This window comes from Thermobia domestica, chromosome 12, assembly GCF_964235325.1.
Source record: "Thermobia domestica chromosome 12, izTheDome1.hap1.1, whole genome shotgun sequence".
NCBI lineage: Eukaryota > Metazoa > Arthropoda > Insecta > Zygentoma > Lepismatidae > Thermobia > Thermobia domestica.
Window position 1 is genome coordinate 105,324,789 of NC_137465.1, and position 19,888 is coordinate 105,344,676.

At 35.9% G+C, this 19,888-nt stretch overlaps 1 protein-coding gene across 4 annotated transcripts in view; it reads left to right on the plus strand.

Annotated features, from left to right (window-relative positions):
• LOC145666572 (THUMP domain-containing protein 1 homolog) overlaps positions 1-18,878 on the plus strand; it is a 37,273-nt gene extending 18,395 nt beyond the window's left edge. For all 4 annotated transcript variants that reach the window (XM_081733924.1, XM_081733926.1, XM_081733925.1 and 1 more), the window contains exons 4-6: positions 11,077-11,187; positions 13,789-13,877; positions 17,390-18,878. In XM_081733924.1, the coding sequence (XP_081590050.1) occupies positions 11,077-11,187; positions 13,789-13,877; positions 17,390-18,239 (1,050 nt within the window). In that variant the 3' untranslated portion in view covers positions 18,240-18,878. The remainder of the gene's footprint in view (positions 1-11,076; positions 11,188-13,788; positions 13,878-17,389) is intronic.
• Positions 18,879-19,888: the final 1,010 nt, after the last annotated feature.

Below are 19,888 nucleotides of genomic sequence, written 5' to 3' on the forward strand. Positions count from 1 at the left end.
GAATCTATTTGTTTAAATTTAGATAGTCTGCTAAATATGCATTAAGCTTACGTAATCAAAATTTCGTGCACAAACATAGAAACTATTTTCTTGAGAATCGAAGCAATGCGCTACGGCTAGAAAAGCTCAGTGTATGGTATAAAGTAGAAAATTCTTTCGAAGTGAGTCCCGTGCATGAGTGAATAGAATAAACGGCTATAAACTAGCAAAGCATTTTGACACCAGATCAAATCCCATTCCTTTTTATTTATTTATTTATTTATTTATTTCAGAATAGTAGGATACTTGTAAGATTTTCATATTCATATTCAGAAGAATTGAAACAGCATAATAAGTAATTTGTTAAATTTTTCCTTTAATCTATGTATCTAATAAGAAGCATATAACCTATCGGTATAACTCTTGTATACGTGCTCCTTCTACTGTTTCCCCTTCGTTATACAGCAGACAGATCCACTTCAAGCTCAGGTAAACAGAGAAAGAGAGAAAGTTGGGCACGGACTTGTTTCAGTCTTACTACCATGAATGAAATAGAAAAGGTTGTCTCTTATCAAAACAACCAATGCCAAATTATAGTAGCTGAGCTTGTGAATTTTTCAGTATGTTGAAAAAGATATTCTTTGTGAACGCGTTCTAAGCAAGGAGCGCGATCGTATCCACGTGATGAAAGATAATTTTTTTTTAAATAAATAAATAAATTCTGCATGTTTAGGTACATGAAATACAAGTACTTCGAAAGATAAGTATACGTATGAACCAAAACCGTATCTTCTAAAACAGACAGGAGATTGAATGCTGATATTAAAAATAAAAAAATAAATAAATTAAAAAACTACGAGAAGACGTAAGGAAATCTTTCTTTTCGTGCGTGAGAACACGTTAACATCATTTCAATAATTTTTGGGGGGGTTACAGATTATCAACTTATGTGTCAGTGCGAATTCTTTCTTTAAACATGTTTTTTAAAGTTAACGCTTACTCACAATATTCCTAATCAAATCGAAACGAAATTTCATGTGGCCATTGGCCTCGGATTCGATTCGCGGTGGGAGCTAATGTAGTTTGATTCAGCGTTAAGGTTCAGATATCACCTCAACGCGAAAAAAAAAAAAAAAAGTGTTAAAGAAAGGAACCAAATCAAAGTAGTGAAATATAGAAAGCAGTGTTACGAAGATTTGGAGCAATCGAAAAGTTCCCGGGATTTTGCTATAGGTCTTTACTATAAGTACACATTTACTTAATCGCCTTCAAAGTAAGCACCTTTGGAACACACGTTTACTCGCTCCGCTGCTCCTACCATTGCTGGAAACACAAACGAAAATTGTCTTTTAGTATCTTCCGAAGTTCAGCCGTATCTTCCGAAGTTGGTTTTGATCTCATCTACGGTGGGCAAACGGGTACCGGGGCTTTCTCTTAAAGTAGTGTTACAGTAGATTATTTTCAAGGCTATCAAAATAGGTCTTTGAAGCAGATTTCCCCAGTTTGCACATAAACTTGATATTTGCGCATTACTCGAATTTGCTACATTGCTCCAATTGATCACATACCCCTCTGTTCAGTTATACTACTTGGACACTGCTTGTTATTACTTGTTCACGCATGTCAAATTCACAATTAGGCAACCTAAGAACTATAGTGTGCAAAATTTATTGTAATTGTATCACAAGTGCCAAAACTACAACAACATTTGGGGAGCTTTTTGGCTGCCCGTCGTTCATTGTGAAAATAGTGTTGGTGCTACTAAAATGTCCTCAGACATGTCACTTTCAGAAGTGAAAAAACTGAGAACTACAATACCATGTTAATCGATAGTCTCCAGCTAAAATTACACATTTTGGTGATGAATCAACCAACGATTAGATTCAATGACGAAAGAAGTCTGAAGCCTGCGATTCAAAGAAGTAGTGAATCGCACGTTGTTCGTCCAGTCATCGGGAAAGTTCTTCCCTAATCGGTGAAAGAGGTATCAGGAGAATACGGTGGGTGAAGAAGGTCTTATATTGAAGATCATGGACAATCTGTCCTGTCCTTTGATCGCGTGGATTGAAGTGCACAATGCAAGTATGCATTGAAATGAAACTTCGAACAGTATGTTTGTCGATCATCGTTGCTGGTTGCTTGCGGACAGGTGTTACAGTGCGTTTCACGGAATTCAACATTGTAACGATCTTCAGTGATCGTTTCACTTCGAATGAGAAAGACATAATGCTACTATAGATAACGATAGCAGCAGTAAAACCTTCTACTGATAAGGGGATGGTTGTGAAATGTATCACGACGTTGATCACGATCCAACAACTGTCTTAATTCTATTACGATTGTTGTAGCAGATCCATTTTCGTCAAAAGTGACAATGCAAATAGGAAACCTTTTACGTTATTCTATACACTTAGAGAATTTCACATCTTCAGACGGTGGCCCTTGTTAACTCATGCGACAACCCTATTTTTTCATCTTAACTGTTGCACAGATTCGTCAAACGACTATCATGGTGTACACTTATTTCGTTTTAAATAGCACGACATTTTTCGAAGGCCCATTTCCATTGTTCCTTAGGATCTCAGAAAGGAAGCAGGAGAGTATGCGAAGAGAGAAAGGCACGGATGCTTTGATTGTATCTCAGTCAGCGTTGGCAAGCCTTTGTGATTTGATTTGATTTTGAGTTTAGCCTCCCTTTCAGCAGCGAGACTATGTGAAACGTGGGGCTACAGCTTAACGTGGGATCGAGCTTCGGCGAGAATCGAACCTGGGTCTGGCACGCCAAAATCATGTACGCTAAGATGGAGGCCTTTGTCTAGCACGTGCTCAACAGACAGACTATCATGCAATTGGCCAGTGGCCGTGGATCTCAGTTTTGAATGTGTTGTCACCATCACGAAAGTTTACACATCAATGGTGTATGGTGCACCAAATCCACTCTCGAGATTTCTCGTGGCTAAATGAGCAGAATACCCCGTTTGAACTTATAAAGAAAAAATCACTCGCAATTGTGCGGTCTCCATTGTGTACTAATCCAGTTACCCGCAATCAGTGTGCCCCATCGAAGTGAAAGGTGTGACACGAACTTTTCTCTATTGTAAGAAATTAATTGTCGTGTTCTCATCGTAGTCAGCCTCGATCTGACTTTGACCTACCAGCAGACCTTACCTACACTCAGGGTTGGCAAAAACCATGGTTTTTATTAAAAAAACCAAATAAACCGGTTTTTTTGGTTTAAACCAGGTTTTTTTGGTTTAAACCAGGTTTTTATGGTTTAAATAATTTGCTCCATATATTCATATCATATATGGACAGAAATAAGTTTGTTTCGCCTTGATGTTATTATGCGACAATCGAGTTATGCTGGAAGTGGTCACATAAGCTTAAAGCGGAATAAAAACCGCTTCTCGAGTTACATCCGAGAGAAATTGTCCTCCATTTGAACTCGGAACCAGGACTAATTGGCCACAAATGCGATACGTCTGCCGACTCACTCACGAAGGAATCCTGATAAAAATCGTTGTACTGATCTTTACATGCTTCTTAATATAACTGTCAAGAGTCATTTCAGAAGGACAAAAAGATAAACAGTTGCACAAGTGAAACCATTACACAGAATTACATATGAACAATTTCAAAGTACTACGGAGTACAGAAGAACTAATTTAGTTCAAGTTAGTTAACAACGACTTTTGTTGGTCCAAATTAAAGAAATACACCGACTTAATCTGCATATCAATAAGAAAAGTGAATAAAGATACGAATTATTTGAGTCCACTTTGGCTCAGACTCATTTATACATAAATAGATACCAAAGATACTTATTTCACTAAAGGCCTCTCGTGAGGTCTGTATGACCCTTCTCCCCCCCCACACACACACACAAAAAAAGTACGGCATTTTCGATGTATTTTATCAATAGTAAACATTGAAACGAAACAATATTCAGAATTTTTCTTCGATTGCAATTACATAACAATAATAACTACAAAAAATCACAAAATAAACATTTATAAACTTATAAAAAAAAAGTTGCTTTTGTAGTATAATCTTTTTGAGTAATGAATGGAGAATTTAGGTCTGAATATAATACGAATAATATACGGGAGTGAAACGTGATAACCCACAAATGTGTGTTCATCAAGATTTTACAAACACTTACACTTTTACGAACATTTTTTGTTTTTTGGTTTAAACCAGTTGGTTTTTTTGAAAAACCCAGCTGGTTTAAACCTTGGTTTAAACCATGGTTTAAACCACCTTGGTTTAAACCAGCCAACCCTGCCTACACTGTTTGGAGATGACCACCAAACGACCTCTAAAGTTTTTATATTTCATCATCATCTTCATTTCCTACCTGTATAATGATTGTTCCAAGGTTATCGTAACTAATTTCTTGCTTCCTCCTATGTGTTTGTCCCTTGTTTCTTGTTACTCAACGCACTTTTCGTTTCCAGTTCAATTGATAATCCCAAAAATGTCTGATTTCTATCTTTCATACTAACTTGGGCGTAGCCGCAGCAAAAGAAGATTAATATCCCACTGTCACTAATTTTATCCTAGAGCTTTTATCACTTTATTTGAATGTTTTCTATGTTTCTTTTGTGGTGCACTAATTACTGAATTTTAGACATTGACGGGTTGCAGTATAATGAATGCACTCCAGTCTCTTATTCATACTCTTACAGAGAATACCGGAATGATTGGCGGAATACGTCATGCTTGACTGATCCATTGGTGGAGAAGAATGTTGTTTCGTCTGCTCGCAGTATTTCTCTTGCAGCACGTGCATATATTCCTGGCACTGCTACGTGAGTTACTTCACATAGGACAAAACCAATGCTACATAATCCCGCCTTCCTTTAAGAGTGACCGAACATTATTTTTTTTTTTCGCAAATTGTAATTACAAATAATACTATCATTGACAAATAAAATGATGTCGCTGATATGTAACATCAAGTATGTTGATTCATATGGGAAATTCTCTTATCCATGTATTACCTAAATCTTCAAATCCAGGAATACAGGTCAAAAATATTCAGTTTGCTCCTTAAGTTCCAATTCTCATTGTGCTTTCTCACATTGTATAGCGTGCGAACATACAAATACTAACTCATACAAAATAAGTAAATAAATAATGTATACATACTATTGTGTGGGAACATGGAAATTAGCTGCTTAAGGTTCTAATTTTCTTCAAGTGAATATACAGCATTTGTATCAGGCGATAGACTGTTTGCATTTGTCCTGCACTTACAGGTTTGATTTGTTTATATTTATTAGAATAATTGGGAGCAGTTGGAAACCTGCTTGCTTGTTGGGGCACACTTTAAAATAGTGATGTGCGTTCCACGTATTTTATCATTGTAACTTATTTTCTCTTAACTTTGTGGTGGACAAACACCATGTAAATGGGTTTTCTCGCGGTTCTCCTGTTTCCTCTCACTTTCTTCATTCCACCATTTCATTCATTTCTCATCATCACCGTCTCCTTTAGCCTAGCCGGCATAACCGTGGGACGTTAAAGATTTCATTTCATTTCTTTCTTTTTTAAAATGTATTTTCTATTAAAAATTTTTACTTTGGCCCAAGATTTCGAGATATGCTTTTAGTTGAATCAAAAATGTTGTTAGTATGTCTTAACAATATATTAAGTACCAGAATATATTGCATTCGTTGTGGACTCTTTTCTTATGGAAGAATGAACTTCCAATGACTTTTCACTTTTCCGTGAAGAATCGTTGTCTTTCAGTTGTCATTTTCAAAAATGGTTTAGTGCAGTATTTATTATATCACAGAAAAACGCAGTTTTACTCGTTCTTATTTAAGATGTTAAGTTCCTTGCAGTTAGGGTGACCATAAAATTTTTATCTGAAAACGGGACATGTTCTTTCTTCTTAAAAATCGTGAAAAATGAGAAACAGGTCAGTGCGTAAACCAGTTCCTGTTTACCTTAGCCATACCTGATACATTTATATTGCAGTATAACATAATATAAAATATAAACATTTTACTGACTTTTGCAGTATTGTCAACACCCAACAACACCTCCCACGCCCCACGTGACTAAGCTGTTAGCGTACGCGCCTTTGGCGTGGAAGACCCGGATTCGATTCCCAGCGGCAGCTCATGTGGTTCGGATTCCCGTTAATCAGTAGGTCCACGTCTCATATAGCCTTGCTGCTGAACGGGACGTTAAAATCAACTCAGTAACTCAACCTTCGTCCCCCCAGATGCCAAGCTGCCAGCATCTCTTGCCATACCTTAAGAAACTTCGCGTTTAAATTTCCCCTACCTTCATACAATTTGCTTATAATGACAATATTTTAGAGACGTAGAAATGAATATGGAAATTTACTACAAAATGGCTAGAAGTGAAAAGAATGTGGCTAGAATTGCTACTGGTGCTGAATTAGCTGCCTTGGACTTTTAGGCCTATCTTTGTTCTTATCAGCGTCCTGATATCAGCTGCTTCTCTTGCTCTCTCCTTGTTACAGGGCGGGGTCAAGTAATTCTATACTTATGAAAAAGGAAAGGCACGTTGAAGTTTCTTCAACAAACAAGCAATTGCTAAAAGTTATGCTGCCTTTCGAGCAGTACTGCGAACTATAGATCATGTTTAAGTTCAATTCTTCCCTCTTTGTTATTATTAATACCTTTACAAGGAGAAAAGATACTGTGTTTGTTATTTACTTCTTTCATGTGCATAAAACGGGACGTATGGTCGCCCTACGTATACTTCAGATCATTGTATGGCCTTTCATCAGAGATGTCAAAATAAAAGAGAAAAAAGGATAAAAAAAAAATGTTCACTGATTTATTACAAAGTAGTTAGTATATGATATTAATTCTTCATGTAATAATTTATTCCCTTTTAAAAATGTGATCAGATCAAATGGACATTTATGGAATGCGAAAATGGAATGTCTAATGTCCGGATTGTTAAAACGTCCGAAGGATCTTAAGAGATGTAAAAATTTTATAGTGTTGAATAGGAAGCTTCGTAGCTTTTGTGTCCTTTTTCGTCCAGCTATGACGAAATTAAAAGGAAGGCATTATACACATGTTACATTATGTGTTTCTTTATTCCTATGTAGAATCTAAACGGATTCCTAGAATTTGATGGATGAGCTGTCGATAACCTTCATAGTCTCCCGACTGAGAAGTCTACTTGGTATATGGCATCACATTTTCTGTTGGATATCAAACGAATGGATAAGCTGCGAGGATTCAAAGCATATTTTGTGATAAACTCATTTGTGCATTATTTTTGGTGTATTTAGTTAAGACAATTTAGTTCCTTTTTATTTTTAAAAGGACTGCTATATTTACACCAGTGCTATGCATTCTCGCACGGATAGCAACATTCTGCAGACGATGTGGCTATGGTCTTGGCAACCAACGGCAGCCAATCACAGCCCTACCTGCGGTTACGTCATCTGGTAGGCGTAGCTCGCGCAAACAGCGAGAACAAGGAGAAACCGGGGGAAGCAGCATTCATTAGAGCACGAAGAGATCAACTGATGAACACTGTATAAAACAACTCTGCTGAAATGGATTGATTTGAAAGTTAGAAAATTAGTATCTATCATCATCTCACATTTTAGATTAACAATACTTTTTTTTTGGGGGGGGGGAGGGGCATAAAAGACCTATTCATTGTAGAGGATATGTAAGTATTATAATTTTATAAAAGAAATACGCCTATATTCCTGTGTATCATTTGCTATAGTTGCATCTGTAAGATTATGCCTCATGTTCTTTGCCTTGTGTGCATGGTGCAATATATTGTTACAAGTGAATTTTTAAAGTGTTCAATTAATTTTCCTATTAAATGATGCTGATATTTTGTCTTATTTGTCAATTTTAAGTCATTACTCGAATTTTCTTTTATGTGTAGTTAGCGGTGAAAGAAAATACTATTTTGCGATAACTTGTTTCTTCGTTAACGCTCGGAAGAAAAATTCAATTAATGGCTATCTAATGTGATGTTTGCTCTACTTGGATTACCATCCTATGGAAATGAAATGAAATGAAATCTTTAAGTTTTACGTCCCACAGTTATGCCGGTTAGGCTAAAGGAGACGGTGATAATGAGAGATGAGTGAAATGGTGGAATGAAGAAAGTGGGAGGAAACGGGAGAACCCCGAGAAAACCCACGAGCACGGTGTTTGTCCACCACAAAGTTCACTTGGCGGAGGCTGGGATTGAACCCGGGACCCCAAGCACCAGAGGTGAACGCTCTACCACTGAGCCACCGCGCCCCCAACCATCCTATGGAGTAAACGCCACAATTTTATATATTACGTATAACAAAGGAAATAAACAAATAAGTCTTCTATTCAATAATAAATAGTGTAGTTTTTAAGTTCGTAAAGAAAATGTACTATTGCTTGTTCCAAACATTCTTTCGTCTCTAATGGAAAAGTAGGAGGAACTCCAATATTTTAAAAGCGAACGGTGAGTACAAGTGCATAAGTTTTTAGATCTGTTAGTAAGCTTCCTCGTGCCTATGTAGTTAGCGTACGCGTGTTTGACGCGGAAGACTGATTAGATTCCCGTTGGGAGTTATGTTAAGATCCTACGATAAGCTGTAGACCTACGTCTCATATAGCCTCGCTACTAAAAGAGATGTTAAATTAATCCATCCATCAACCAACCTTAGATCTATTAGTGGGATCACTAACCCACAGAGCATAGGTAAGGGTGGTTCTGATTCTAGTATTTTATGTTGGTTCGCAGGCTAGCAAGGTTGGTTGGCTAGCAGGAAGGTTAGGAGTAGGCATAATAAAGTTTAGCTGTGGCAAACTGTAGCCTTTGGACCATTAACGTGAACGCTGATATATAGAAGACGAAGGATTATGGCTAGTCGCGATTAGCTGTAATTTATAATGGCAGGAAAAAAATTAACGTATGGTTCTGCTCCTCCCACTGATGCGCATCTACGTTTATACACTAGTTCAAATATTCAGGGAGGAGAAAATGGCTTCTAGTCCTGTTATCATAAGCCCATGCTATTTTATTTTTAATCTCCTTGTTTCCCCTCCCTCTCTCCAGTTTTTCTTTATTTGTTAGCACATATTTTATATATGAACATTTTTTATTTAGTTAGTTGGCAACACTTTTACGCTGCAGACTGTATTATTTATAAAGACCGCAAAGCTTCGTGAAAACCACTTTACGTAGGTTATATTTAAAATTTAGTAGATCAATTCTGTTCTTTCGATTCATCCTTACATATCTTAATGCGTACAGTTTAATTCACAAATAACCGGTAAAGATTCCATAGAAATCACTTCCTGTCGTGCGATTGATAATTATCGACAACTACTAAAGGCGTGAGAACGTAAATATAGTGCAGCATGTGGTATTGTACAATAAAAAAGCAAATTTGGAGAATGAAAGACTGAAACGTAGTCACCACATTAACCTATTACTAACAGAGAAAAAAGAACGAATTAAAAGAATAGTACCGAAGATTTCAGAAATACGTTCAGTGCGGTTTACGATACTACTAAACATCAGAGGTGCATGACGTAATAAAATAATAATCAGGTATTTTTAAATGTCTTTGAGCTATATTTCTCAAGTATTAAAAGTAAGTCAATATTCCAAATAAACTGGGGTTAGGTTCATTAATTTTTCAGCTAACAGTGTATGTATGATATAAGAATAATGATAACTGAACTATATAGCACTTAATAGTACTGCAAGTTTAAACATAATAGAAGTAAGAATAGAATATCAGGTAATCTAAAACGAAATGAGCCTTTTGCGCATGAAATAGCGTTAGTGTCAAATTTCAGGAAATGAGTCGCAGCGGGTCGAGTCAACTTCATTCGAAAGCTGACAGTTGAAGCTAGTATTTGTGTAAAAAGAGTTGAAGTTCTTTTAATTAGACGTAAATTATTGCACCATGAAGATGAGTAAACTTCGCACAAAATTGTGCTACACTTTACAGTTTTATTTCGATGAACATGCAAAATGCTGTGAAGGCCCGTGAAGAAATTTATGAAGTTTATGGGCAAGATACCTTATCAGAAGCAACAGCCAAAAGATGGTTCAGTCGCTTTCGTTCAACAAATTTCGATATCCAAGATGCTTCTCGCAGTGGGTGACCAATCATAGCAAAAGTGGAAAATATTCTGGCAGAAGTCGAGCAAGACCGGCATGTAAACAACCAGACACCGCCAGAATCACCAAGCAGTGTTAAACAATTTGGAGAATGCTCGACGTTTGGGAGTAACATGATCTCTCAAAAACGTGTACTCGATCGAATTTCTATTTGTGAATTTTTGCTGAAATGTAATGAACGTGGACCACTTCTGAAGCAATTGATCACGAGTGATGAAAAGTAAATAACTTCAGGAAAAGCTCCATAGTCAATGACAAAGCTGATATTGACACTCAAGAAGGTTATGCTGTATGTTTTGTTAGATTGAAAGGGCATCATGCATCACGTGCTGCTGACATCGGCAGAATGATATTTCAACTTGTACTGTCGACAGAAAGGGTGCTGTATACTACGCTGACAACACCAGACCGCATATCTTTACTGACCTGTCAAAAAGAGAGAGAATTTGGCTTGGAGATTATAATGCATCCACTATTTAACCGAATGTAACACCGTCAGACTATCATTTGTTTCGGTTTTTGCAGAACTCCTTCAATAGTATTAAGTTTCAAATGAGTCCTGTGAAGACTACGTGTCACAATTTTTTGACCAGAAATCACGAAAGTTGTATAGCAACGAGATTATACATATGAGTGCAAAATGTGTTAAAAGAGGAAAAATTAACATTAACACTATAGTTCGATGGATTACATAGAAATTTATAGGTTTAACCTAAATATCCATGTTTAAGAATGATTTAGCTCTTGGGCTGCGAATCTTGTAAAGGAATTATGTAATCTTCAATTAGTGAGTCTGTCATGTTTTGAAATCGATTAGGCAACTTCTATTGAGTCCTAATTAGTTCCGTATCTATTTAATTCTTGAAATGTGAAGTAATTTATATGTAATATTAATTAAGCTTACATAATGTATGTATAATATTATTGTATATTGATCAAAATTACATATTGTATTTTCAGGTAGAAGAACCGGTCAAGCTCGTACATGAGATAGTGAAAAACATTTCGTCGTCCAAGAAGCAGAAGTCTCGTTTCCTCTTGCGACTAATTCCAGTTGAAATTACGTGTAAGGTGAGATATTACGATATTGATTTAATTGTGCCTACAAATATATAAAAATAAATAAAACTTAATAACTCTTGAACCACCCAACCGATCTCGATCAAATTTTCAACATAGATGACGTTCTGGCTTGGGATAATTTTTATAATTTAACTTTGACGGTGCAACGTAAGGGATGGGGAGGGGGAGACGGAGATATATGTAAAAAAAATAAAAATGAAAGTGATTATCTATATGACCACTCTTGAACCACCAGACCGATCTCGATCAAATTTTCAACCTAGATTAAGTTCGAGCATGAAATTATTTTTGTCATATCACTTTGACGATGTAACTTAAAGGAGGAGAAAGACATTTACAAATGATCGAAAATGACCGATATTAGTGTCGAATCTATAGTTTATGAGGTTGCTGAGATGAACAGTGACACTTCTGATGCCATTTAAATCGAAATTGAGCCCCGCAAAAATTGTGAGAGGGAGGGGGATATATGTCAGTGTCGAATTCATACTTTTCGGGGTCGCTGAGATGAACAATGACACTTCCGATGCCGTGGCCCGCAACATGGGGAGGAGAGGGGATATATAAAAATAATTGAAAACGACCAATATCAAGGAACGTTTTAGTAATAGTAAAAAGGACTGACTAACAAAACATATTACTATTTTTTCTTAATTTAACCCAGCGAAGCGGGGAATTGATGCTAGTATTACACATGGACAGAAATAAGTTTGTTTACCATAAGCTTAAAGCGGAATCCAAACCGCTCCTCGCTTACATCCATAAGAAATTTTCCTCTTTTGGGACTTGGAACAACAGAATGGAAGTTCCACCCACTTCACTCCAATAATATATTCGCTTATTCAGAAATGAGGACTGTCCCGGTGGTCCGATCAGTAAATTTCTTAAATCGGGAAACTCCCGTCTTAGCCACCGGGAAAATCCTGTTATTTAAATGCAAAGCAATAACGGGAAAATCCTGTTATTGGTTTGCATATAAAATTTTACGGTCAACGTATCACAATCAATACGCTAAAACTGAGGTATTAAGTTACATATTTAGTATGTACATACCTTTCAATAAAATTAAAACAAAGTCCAATCCAGATTAATGTTGGAAACTACTTAGGCAGTCAATAAATTTTGCCAATTTCTATCAATATATTTAAGCAACATTGACTTCTTTATAATACAACAGGCATTCAGGCAAGCAGAAATATACAATTTGGTTTCGTTTCGTATGTTTAGGCTTAACATCCTTTTGTAATACGGAGGTTATCAAGGAGAGATTTTCGCTTAAAGTGACATCCGAACCGCTACTTGATTTACACTTGAAAGAAGGGTTGTGGTTCGTCCGAGAATTGAACATGGTACGTCTTGATTAAAAGATGAAAAGGAGATAATACTAATGCAGATAGTTTGATATTTATTTTTTGTTTGGTTTAAACCAGTTGATTTATATATATATATATATATATATATATATATATATATATATATATATATATATATATGTATGTAAAGCTGGCTTAAACCAGGCAATCCTGCTGTTACTATCTAAAATACTCATTCTTTGCTCTGAGAGAAAAGATTTATAGGAAATATTTGAACCCTGTCACCCATTTAGGTGCGCATTTCAATGAAAGTGTGATGATAAAAATTCGTAAATGTCATCCCTTCCCACTCTTATGCTGAGGGGGCTGAACTCCCAATGGAATGGAATCGGCAGTGCTGCTGTCGATCTCAGAGACCCGAATACTATGGATTAATATTAGTCTTTTTTATTGTTATTTTATATGTCAGTTCCTCCCATCCAACACCTCACCATTTCTTCTCATGCTGATAATGTAATAAAAGTCTAAGTTAGGGCATGGTCCAATTATGTACCAAAATTAATCGAATTCAGTAAGTATTTTAATCTCCATCTTTCTTTGAGGAATCCCTTCAAGTATTTCAACTACTCTGATGTCATTAATCTTTCCTTTTCCAGTTGCTGTATGCTCTCTTTTGATTTCTGTATATAATGGTGTTATTCATGTTATCATTTTGTAATGAAATTAGGGACGTTGTTCTGTGTGCTTCCGTTAATCTTATCTGCTGGTATTATTCTTTGCACCCTGTTTATTTTATTTTTTATTTTTGCATTATTTTTAATTCTGTGTGTCCATATACTTGCGCCATATCCCATTATTAATGTTACAATTGCTTTATTATATAATGTTGTTCTCTTAATGGTATGTTATATTCTCTGTTTGCTATGGAAATCATCTTATTCGTAATTTTTGACTTTCGTACTGTCATTTTAATGTGATGATGAAAGCCCCATTTCTCGTCCAAATCTAGACCTAGATATTCATAGTTTTTAACTCTTTGTATGGATTTATTTTCAATGTTTAGTGTGGGGTTTCTTTCCGATTTATTACCGAATAGCATGTATTTTGTCTTAGTTGTTAAAAGGGTTAACTTGTTTCTTTTATATCATTTCTCCATAGCTTTATTCTCTTTCTCTTTTAGTTCTCTTCTCGAAATTCCACTAATTACAATAGCTACGTCATCTACATATCCTATTATCCTCATAGTCTGTAAAATTTACTCTTTTTCTTTTTGTAGGCATATCTTGAAGATATCAAGAAAGCTGCTGATAAGGTGTTTGATAAGTTTTTCACCAAAGATGGGAAAACTTTCTGTATTGTGTTTAAGTAAGTAGTTTATTTCCTTATCTAAAACTTGATATAAAGGTTCCAAGCACATCGTTGCATGATGTACAGATTGTAGGAATTTCTTAAAGTTCAGCAACACTTTTTGTGGATTTCAGTGAAAGTATTATTTTACGCTTCAGCATCTGAAGCTTTCCCGGCGGGAGCTCATGTGGTTCGAATCCCACGTTAAGCTGTAGGTCCACGTCACATATAGCCTAGCCGCTGAAGTGACACGAAACTAAACTAAAATCGAATCAAAGTAAATGCAGCAAACTAATCTGCATAACTATAGTATATGTGTAGTATTTAATCTATTTCATAATCTTAGTGCATTAAAAATAAATCTAGTCTCCCGATTGTCCTTAGACTTCAAGTGTTTTTTTTCCATTATCTCTCTTGTTCCTGTCGTACTTTATGGGTGATATACTGATCATTTCTTTTTCAGTGATCTCGTGTGTTGAACTAAACATGTACAGTTTTTATATACATATTTGGTACATTAGAGTTCATACTCATATCTGACCGAAATTAAATCTAGGCTTAAAATAATTTGAAAAATATTTTGATAATGTATATTTCGGTACCAGCGTAAGGTAAGGTAAAGATATGACTACGTAGTAGGAACATCACACAAAACTCTAATAATAGCTCTCTTCTTATTGTCTGCTGTGTTGTAGAGGTTGTTTGTCAAACAGAGGAGCCGAATTATTTCCAAAAAGAATTCTCAGAATTACGTATATGGTATTTACTGTAGGTTTAGGGATGGGTCAGAACCGGTTTTTATAAAAATGGAAACCGGTTTCGGTTTTTTTTTAAAGCTAAGCCGATTTGAAGATCTAAAATATTCTTTCCAATATTTCCATGGATTATTTTTAATTAAATTATATATAAACTTACAATATTTCACAACTTAATAGTGCAATACTGTGCCTGGCATTCACTGTTGATCAATGTTTCTTTAAGTTTAAAAGTTCATTTCTGATTGCTAATATTTTTCTTGTATTATTTTTAGTATTTTTATTATGTCACTACGTTTAAGCATTATTTACAATAAAAAAAGTACAATTATTTATTACTTTCTTTATAATTTTATTGCTGTTTATGATATTGTATTTAATTTATCAGGCAGTTAATTTTATTTTTCGAATAATTTCCACATAGTGGTATAACCTTGGGAATGCCAAAAAGCCGGCATCTTCAGTTCATACGAAAATCTATTAGTGGGGCATGTACTTCTTTAAATATTGCAAAGTTTTCAGTCATATATCGCCCTAAATTATATCCCTTTTCCAAGTGTAAGGCCTTCTAGTGTGCGAGGCTAGATATAATGCACATACATATCGCTCAGACACGTGTGATCTCTCTCCCCTTTTGCTATACATTAGATTTTGCGGGCAACCAACTTTAAGATTCTGACAAAAGTTTTCTGCTAAAACGAGGATGAGCATTTTTCGAAGCTTATTTTTCTACTCGTCTTTAATCCTTGCAGCCCACGCTTAATGCTGACATAATTTAGTATTATTAACTCTTCCCTCTTTAAATTTTGGTTTGTATACCGAACCTACAAGAGCAAGACAGAATGAAACAAACGTGGTTAGTTCAACATCTTTCTTAAGTACAGTCTGCACAATAATGACAATGTAAAACTAACCCGTTGTTATACTCTAATCGTCATTAAGGACGAAATATTTAACTCAATAGAACTCGAGGTGATATAATTTATCTACGACGTTTCTACTCCTGTTTTTATATATAAATTAAGTCTACAAGAACATGTTTCACATTTGATATTAATTCTTTATTGCAACTGAAAGTGGTGAATCAATTAACACTTGCAGTTTCAATAGTAATCTTTATAAAACAAAAATAGCAAGAGATAGCGAGTATTGCATTTTTGATGTGGATTCAGCGTCCGAGGAACAGGTTCTCTCTTTGATCTTACTGCTCTATTGCAAACATCAAGTTTAAGTGTTGAATTCGCATAGTTGGACTTGGAAGTCTATCGTAGTTTCACGCTGTAACAGGAAACTGTTGGGGAAGAATGTACTTGCCTAGTGCAGTTTTTAACCCCAACCAATAGGCCCAATTAAAAACCTTCAAAGCAAGCACACGTCATTTTCATGAAAAGCAGGTAATTTAAGGAAGGTTATTGTTAAACATACTTTGTTTAATTTATTTTTATCAAGGATAATTCACACCGTACCTGAAATTTCAACTCTAGGAATAGCAGTAATTTCTATGTTTCAAATTAATTGACATGCCTCGAAGTGTTACGTACCATATTGAACCAAAATCAAATAGTTCTTTTGTGGAAATTACATATATGTGAAAACTTATAAACGCTACACTGCATCAAAATCTATTTTTTTCCCCGAAAGTTATCGTGAAAAATTGCCCTATTATCACATTACATATACTGTATGTACAGACTTTCAACTTGAAGTCCACTTCATACTTTTACCCCTTCTTTGACGGTTTTCGTGATCCACTAATTTTTTTATATATATCTTTTACGATTAAAAAAATAAATTTTGAATTAAGACATCGCATTTGTTTCGCTACCTACAGTAGTATTTTGTCATCAAATGATTAGCTTGGCATCCTGAAATTTCACGTACGCTATTAATAATTACCACCTTCTTTTTATTTAATTTAGGGTGTTATTAATAGTAAAATTATTATTAATAATTTATTAACTAACGAATATTTTCACATACTTTCATATTTTGGAATCAATTCAAAAGAACAAATACAATACTATTTAGGAGCACTTCTTAATATTGTAGAAGCAATGGAAAATGCTGAAAATCGTAAGGATGAAGACTGCGCTGTCATGTCGAACAAAGCAGCTTCAATAAGATACCATACCATTCTCTGTGGTATACTCCGAAATCTACCGTGTTTACAGAACAGCGTCAATGTATGCTAATGGCCAAATTAAACATTTTGTATATACTAATGAAAGGAGGAAACAACCAATTTTTTTACACGCCAGATCTTCTATAACACATAAAAAGTGAAAAGGTGACCGACTGGAGCGGGACTCAATCCCGAGACCTTCCGTGTTCCGATGCGTTAACCACTATGCCACCCAGTTGGCTTCCCAGAACAGCCACCCACACTCTCATTCTCGAGGTCGATGCTCTCATCTCGGACCACGTGGGTTGTAGCACAGACCCTTGTGATTGGACAATCCTGTGTGCATATACCGAGCACCTTATGACTGTTGTGATTTCATATATACTAGTGAAAGAAGGAAACAATCGATTTTTTTTTTCACACTAGATCCTCTAGGTGCGACACAGTGAGTGACCAACTGAACTGGGACCTCGCCATACCGTGCCGATGCGTTAACCACTACGCCAGCTAGTCCGCTCCCCAGAATAGCCACCCACTCGCATTCTCTAGAGAGGTCACTTTTTGTGTGTTATAAACATTTTATGTAACATATTCATTTTAAAATTTAAATGCGTCCATAAATCAGTTAATAAATCTGTTGTTTGTATTTTTAGAGTAAGAAACAACAATCAAGTTAAGCGAGATGAGGTAGTACCGGAGCTCGCTCAGATGATAATGATGAAGCATCCATTGAACAAAGCGAACCTTGATCACGCTGAAATTACAGTATTAGTTGAAGTGTTGAAGACCATTTGCTGCATCGGAATAGCTATCGATTATTTTAGTTTTAGGAAGTATAATTTAATTGAAATGTGTAATCCAGAAGATAAGAAAAAGGACTCGAAAAGTGTGGCTGAAAATAAAGAACAACGAAATGACAAGGAGGTGCAGAAGTCTGCAATGATTGATACTATTGAAGAAAATAAGAAGAGTAATGATATTCAAAGTGAAAGTGTTGATCTGGAAAACAATAAAACTGATGTCAGTGAAGATAATAAAACAAACATAGATGAAAGTACCATTGTTGAAACTAACAAGGGAACTTCAACTATAAGTGAACAAATTAAGGAGGCAAGCGAAGGTGCAGAAGGTGGAATTATGTATGAAAATAAAAATGAAACTAACATTAGTGAGGCAACTAAAAATATTATTCAAGTTGAAATTAGTGTTTGTGAAGATGACAGTGGAACGAGTGAAGTGAAGAAGTCAGACTTTGCTTTTCAAAATGCAGTAATTATGAAAAATTCAGAAGGTAATGAAAAGAATACATTATCAAACCCAGTAAGCAGCAATGCAGGTACAATTGCAGGTGAAGCACTGGACAATTCAGAGAACAAAGCCGGAAAAGCTTTATCACCTAATGAGACTGCTAGTCAAAATTTATCTGCAACAGCAGATTATTCTAAAGAGAAAAGTGCTCACAATATTGATGGTAATACTGTAAGGCCAAATGATAAAGAGTGAATGTGTAAGAATATATACATGTCGTTAAAGATGAAAGAGAATTTAAGACAATTTCTCAGTTTTTCGTTTATGAAGTTTGCGTTTGTTTGTCAAGTTCTTTATACAGAACATTTTTGAGTTCCTTTAATACTAAAAGTTTGTTTATTTGATATCAGTGAGAGTAATTTTATTAAATTAACATTGTGTAATACACCTAGAAAACAAAAAACTATGAAATAGTGTATACATTGTGAGTGAGTTGACATGAAACATTGTCAAGTTTCTTTAGATATTTTAGGGAGTCTTTATAATTTTAAGTTTATTAAAAATTTGAAGAAAACAGTTTGGAAGTTAATATCTTGACTTATGGTTTTTGGATCACTGAGTGATGAATTTTGTTAATTTGGAATATTACTTTTTTTTTTCTTCCTTTTAATATGCTTTGTTTTTTCTAATGGCATAATAATATTGGAATACTAGTACAGTAAAACGAACGTTGAAATAAATTCAACTTTATTTTTATGTTTCGCTTGAAATTTCAAGAGTACTCAGTAGAAGCCAAATATATATATATATTGTTTTTGTTTGTTGTTGTGTTCGCATACTATGTATCAAAGACTGATTACAGAGACTTACAAATAAAATATTATTTTGTTGAAATTTTGTGTTAGTAAATATCACGGTATTTACCCCCCCCCCCCCCCCACACACACACACAAAAGAAAACCATCATGTGAGCTTGTAATGTTCAGCGTTTGGTTTTCTAAATAGGTCATCTTGTGCTGTGTAATCGCATTTAAAACATTACCGACAGCTCCTTTTAAAAAAGTGTTGTAAGAAAATACGAGGGTTGGAACTTAAATAGTGGCAACACTGCTGTGGAGACACTATGCAATGAAATGTACTAGTGGCGCTGATAGCGCACGTTGTTGACATGCCTACTTGACCTCCGAGAAAATAGACTCGCACGTCACCGGCAGGCGCACAAGCGAGGGAAGCACAGTCACTTGTGAGCGAGCGGTCTAACGTAAAGGAAACAATCGTGATGCAATTTTGCGCATGCACAGGCGTTCCTTCAGGATGCGAAGCACAGTCGTATGCGCTTATCCGGTCTCGTGGGCGAGCTCACAAATCGTCAGGCATCGATCACTGTCCACTAACGCGGCAACAGCTTGCACTTTTTCAGAGACGCTAGGACAACCTGCCCGATGCATGTCTGCCACAGTTTGCCGACCTTCGTTGAAGGCTTTTACCCACCGTGCCACTGTTCTGTACGGCAATGCCGATTCCCCACACGCCTCTTGAAGCCCTTGACACTGTCGTGCTGCACGACCTCTGACACATACAATCTTCATCCAACTCCGTTGTTCCTGTTTCGAAAACATAGTGACACCTTTACGTTAGACCGCTCGCTCACAAGTGACTGTGCTTCCCTCGCTTGTGCGCCTTCCGGTGACGTGCGATGGGCGAGTCTATTTGCTAACTAACTAACTCTATGGCCTATGGAACCCGGAGGTTCAGTGCCGCGTTCACAAAAGCTCTCCACTGACTTCTATCCTTAGCTAATTGCATCCAGTTTCTACTTTGTATTCCTATCTCTGCGAGATCCATCTTAATATTATCCTCCCATCTGCGCCTAGGTCTTCCTAATGGTCGTTTTCCTATGGGTC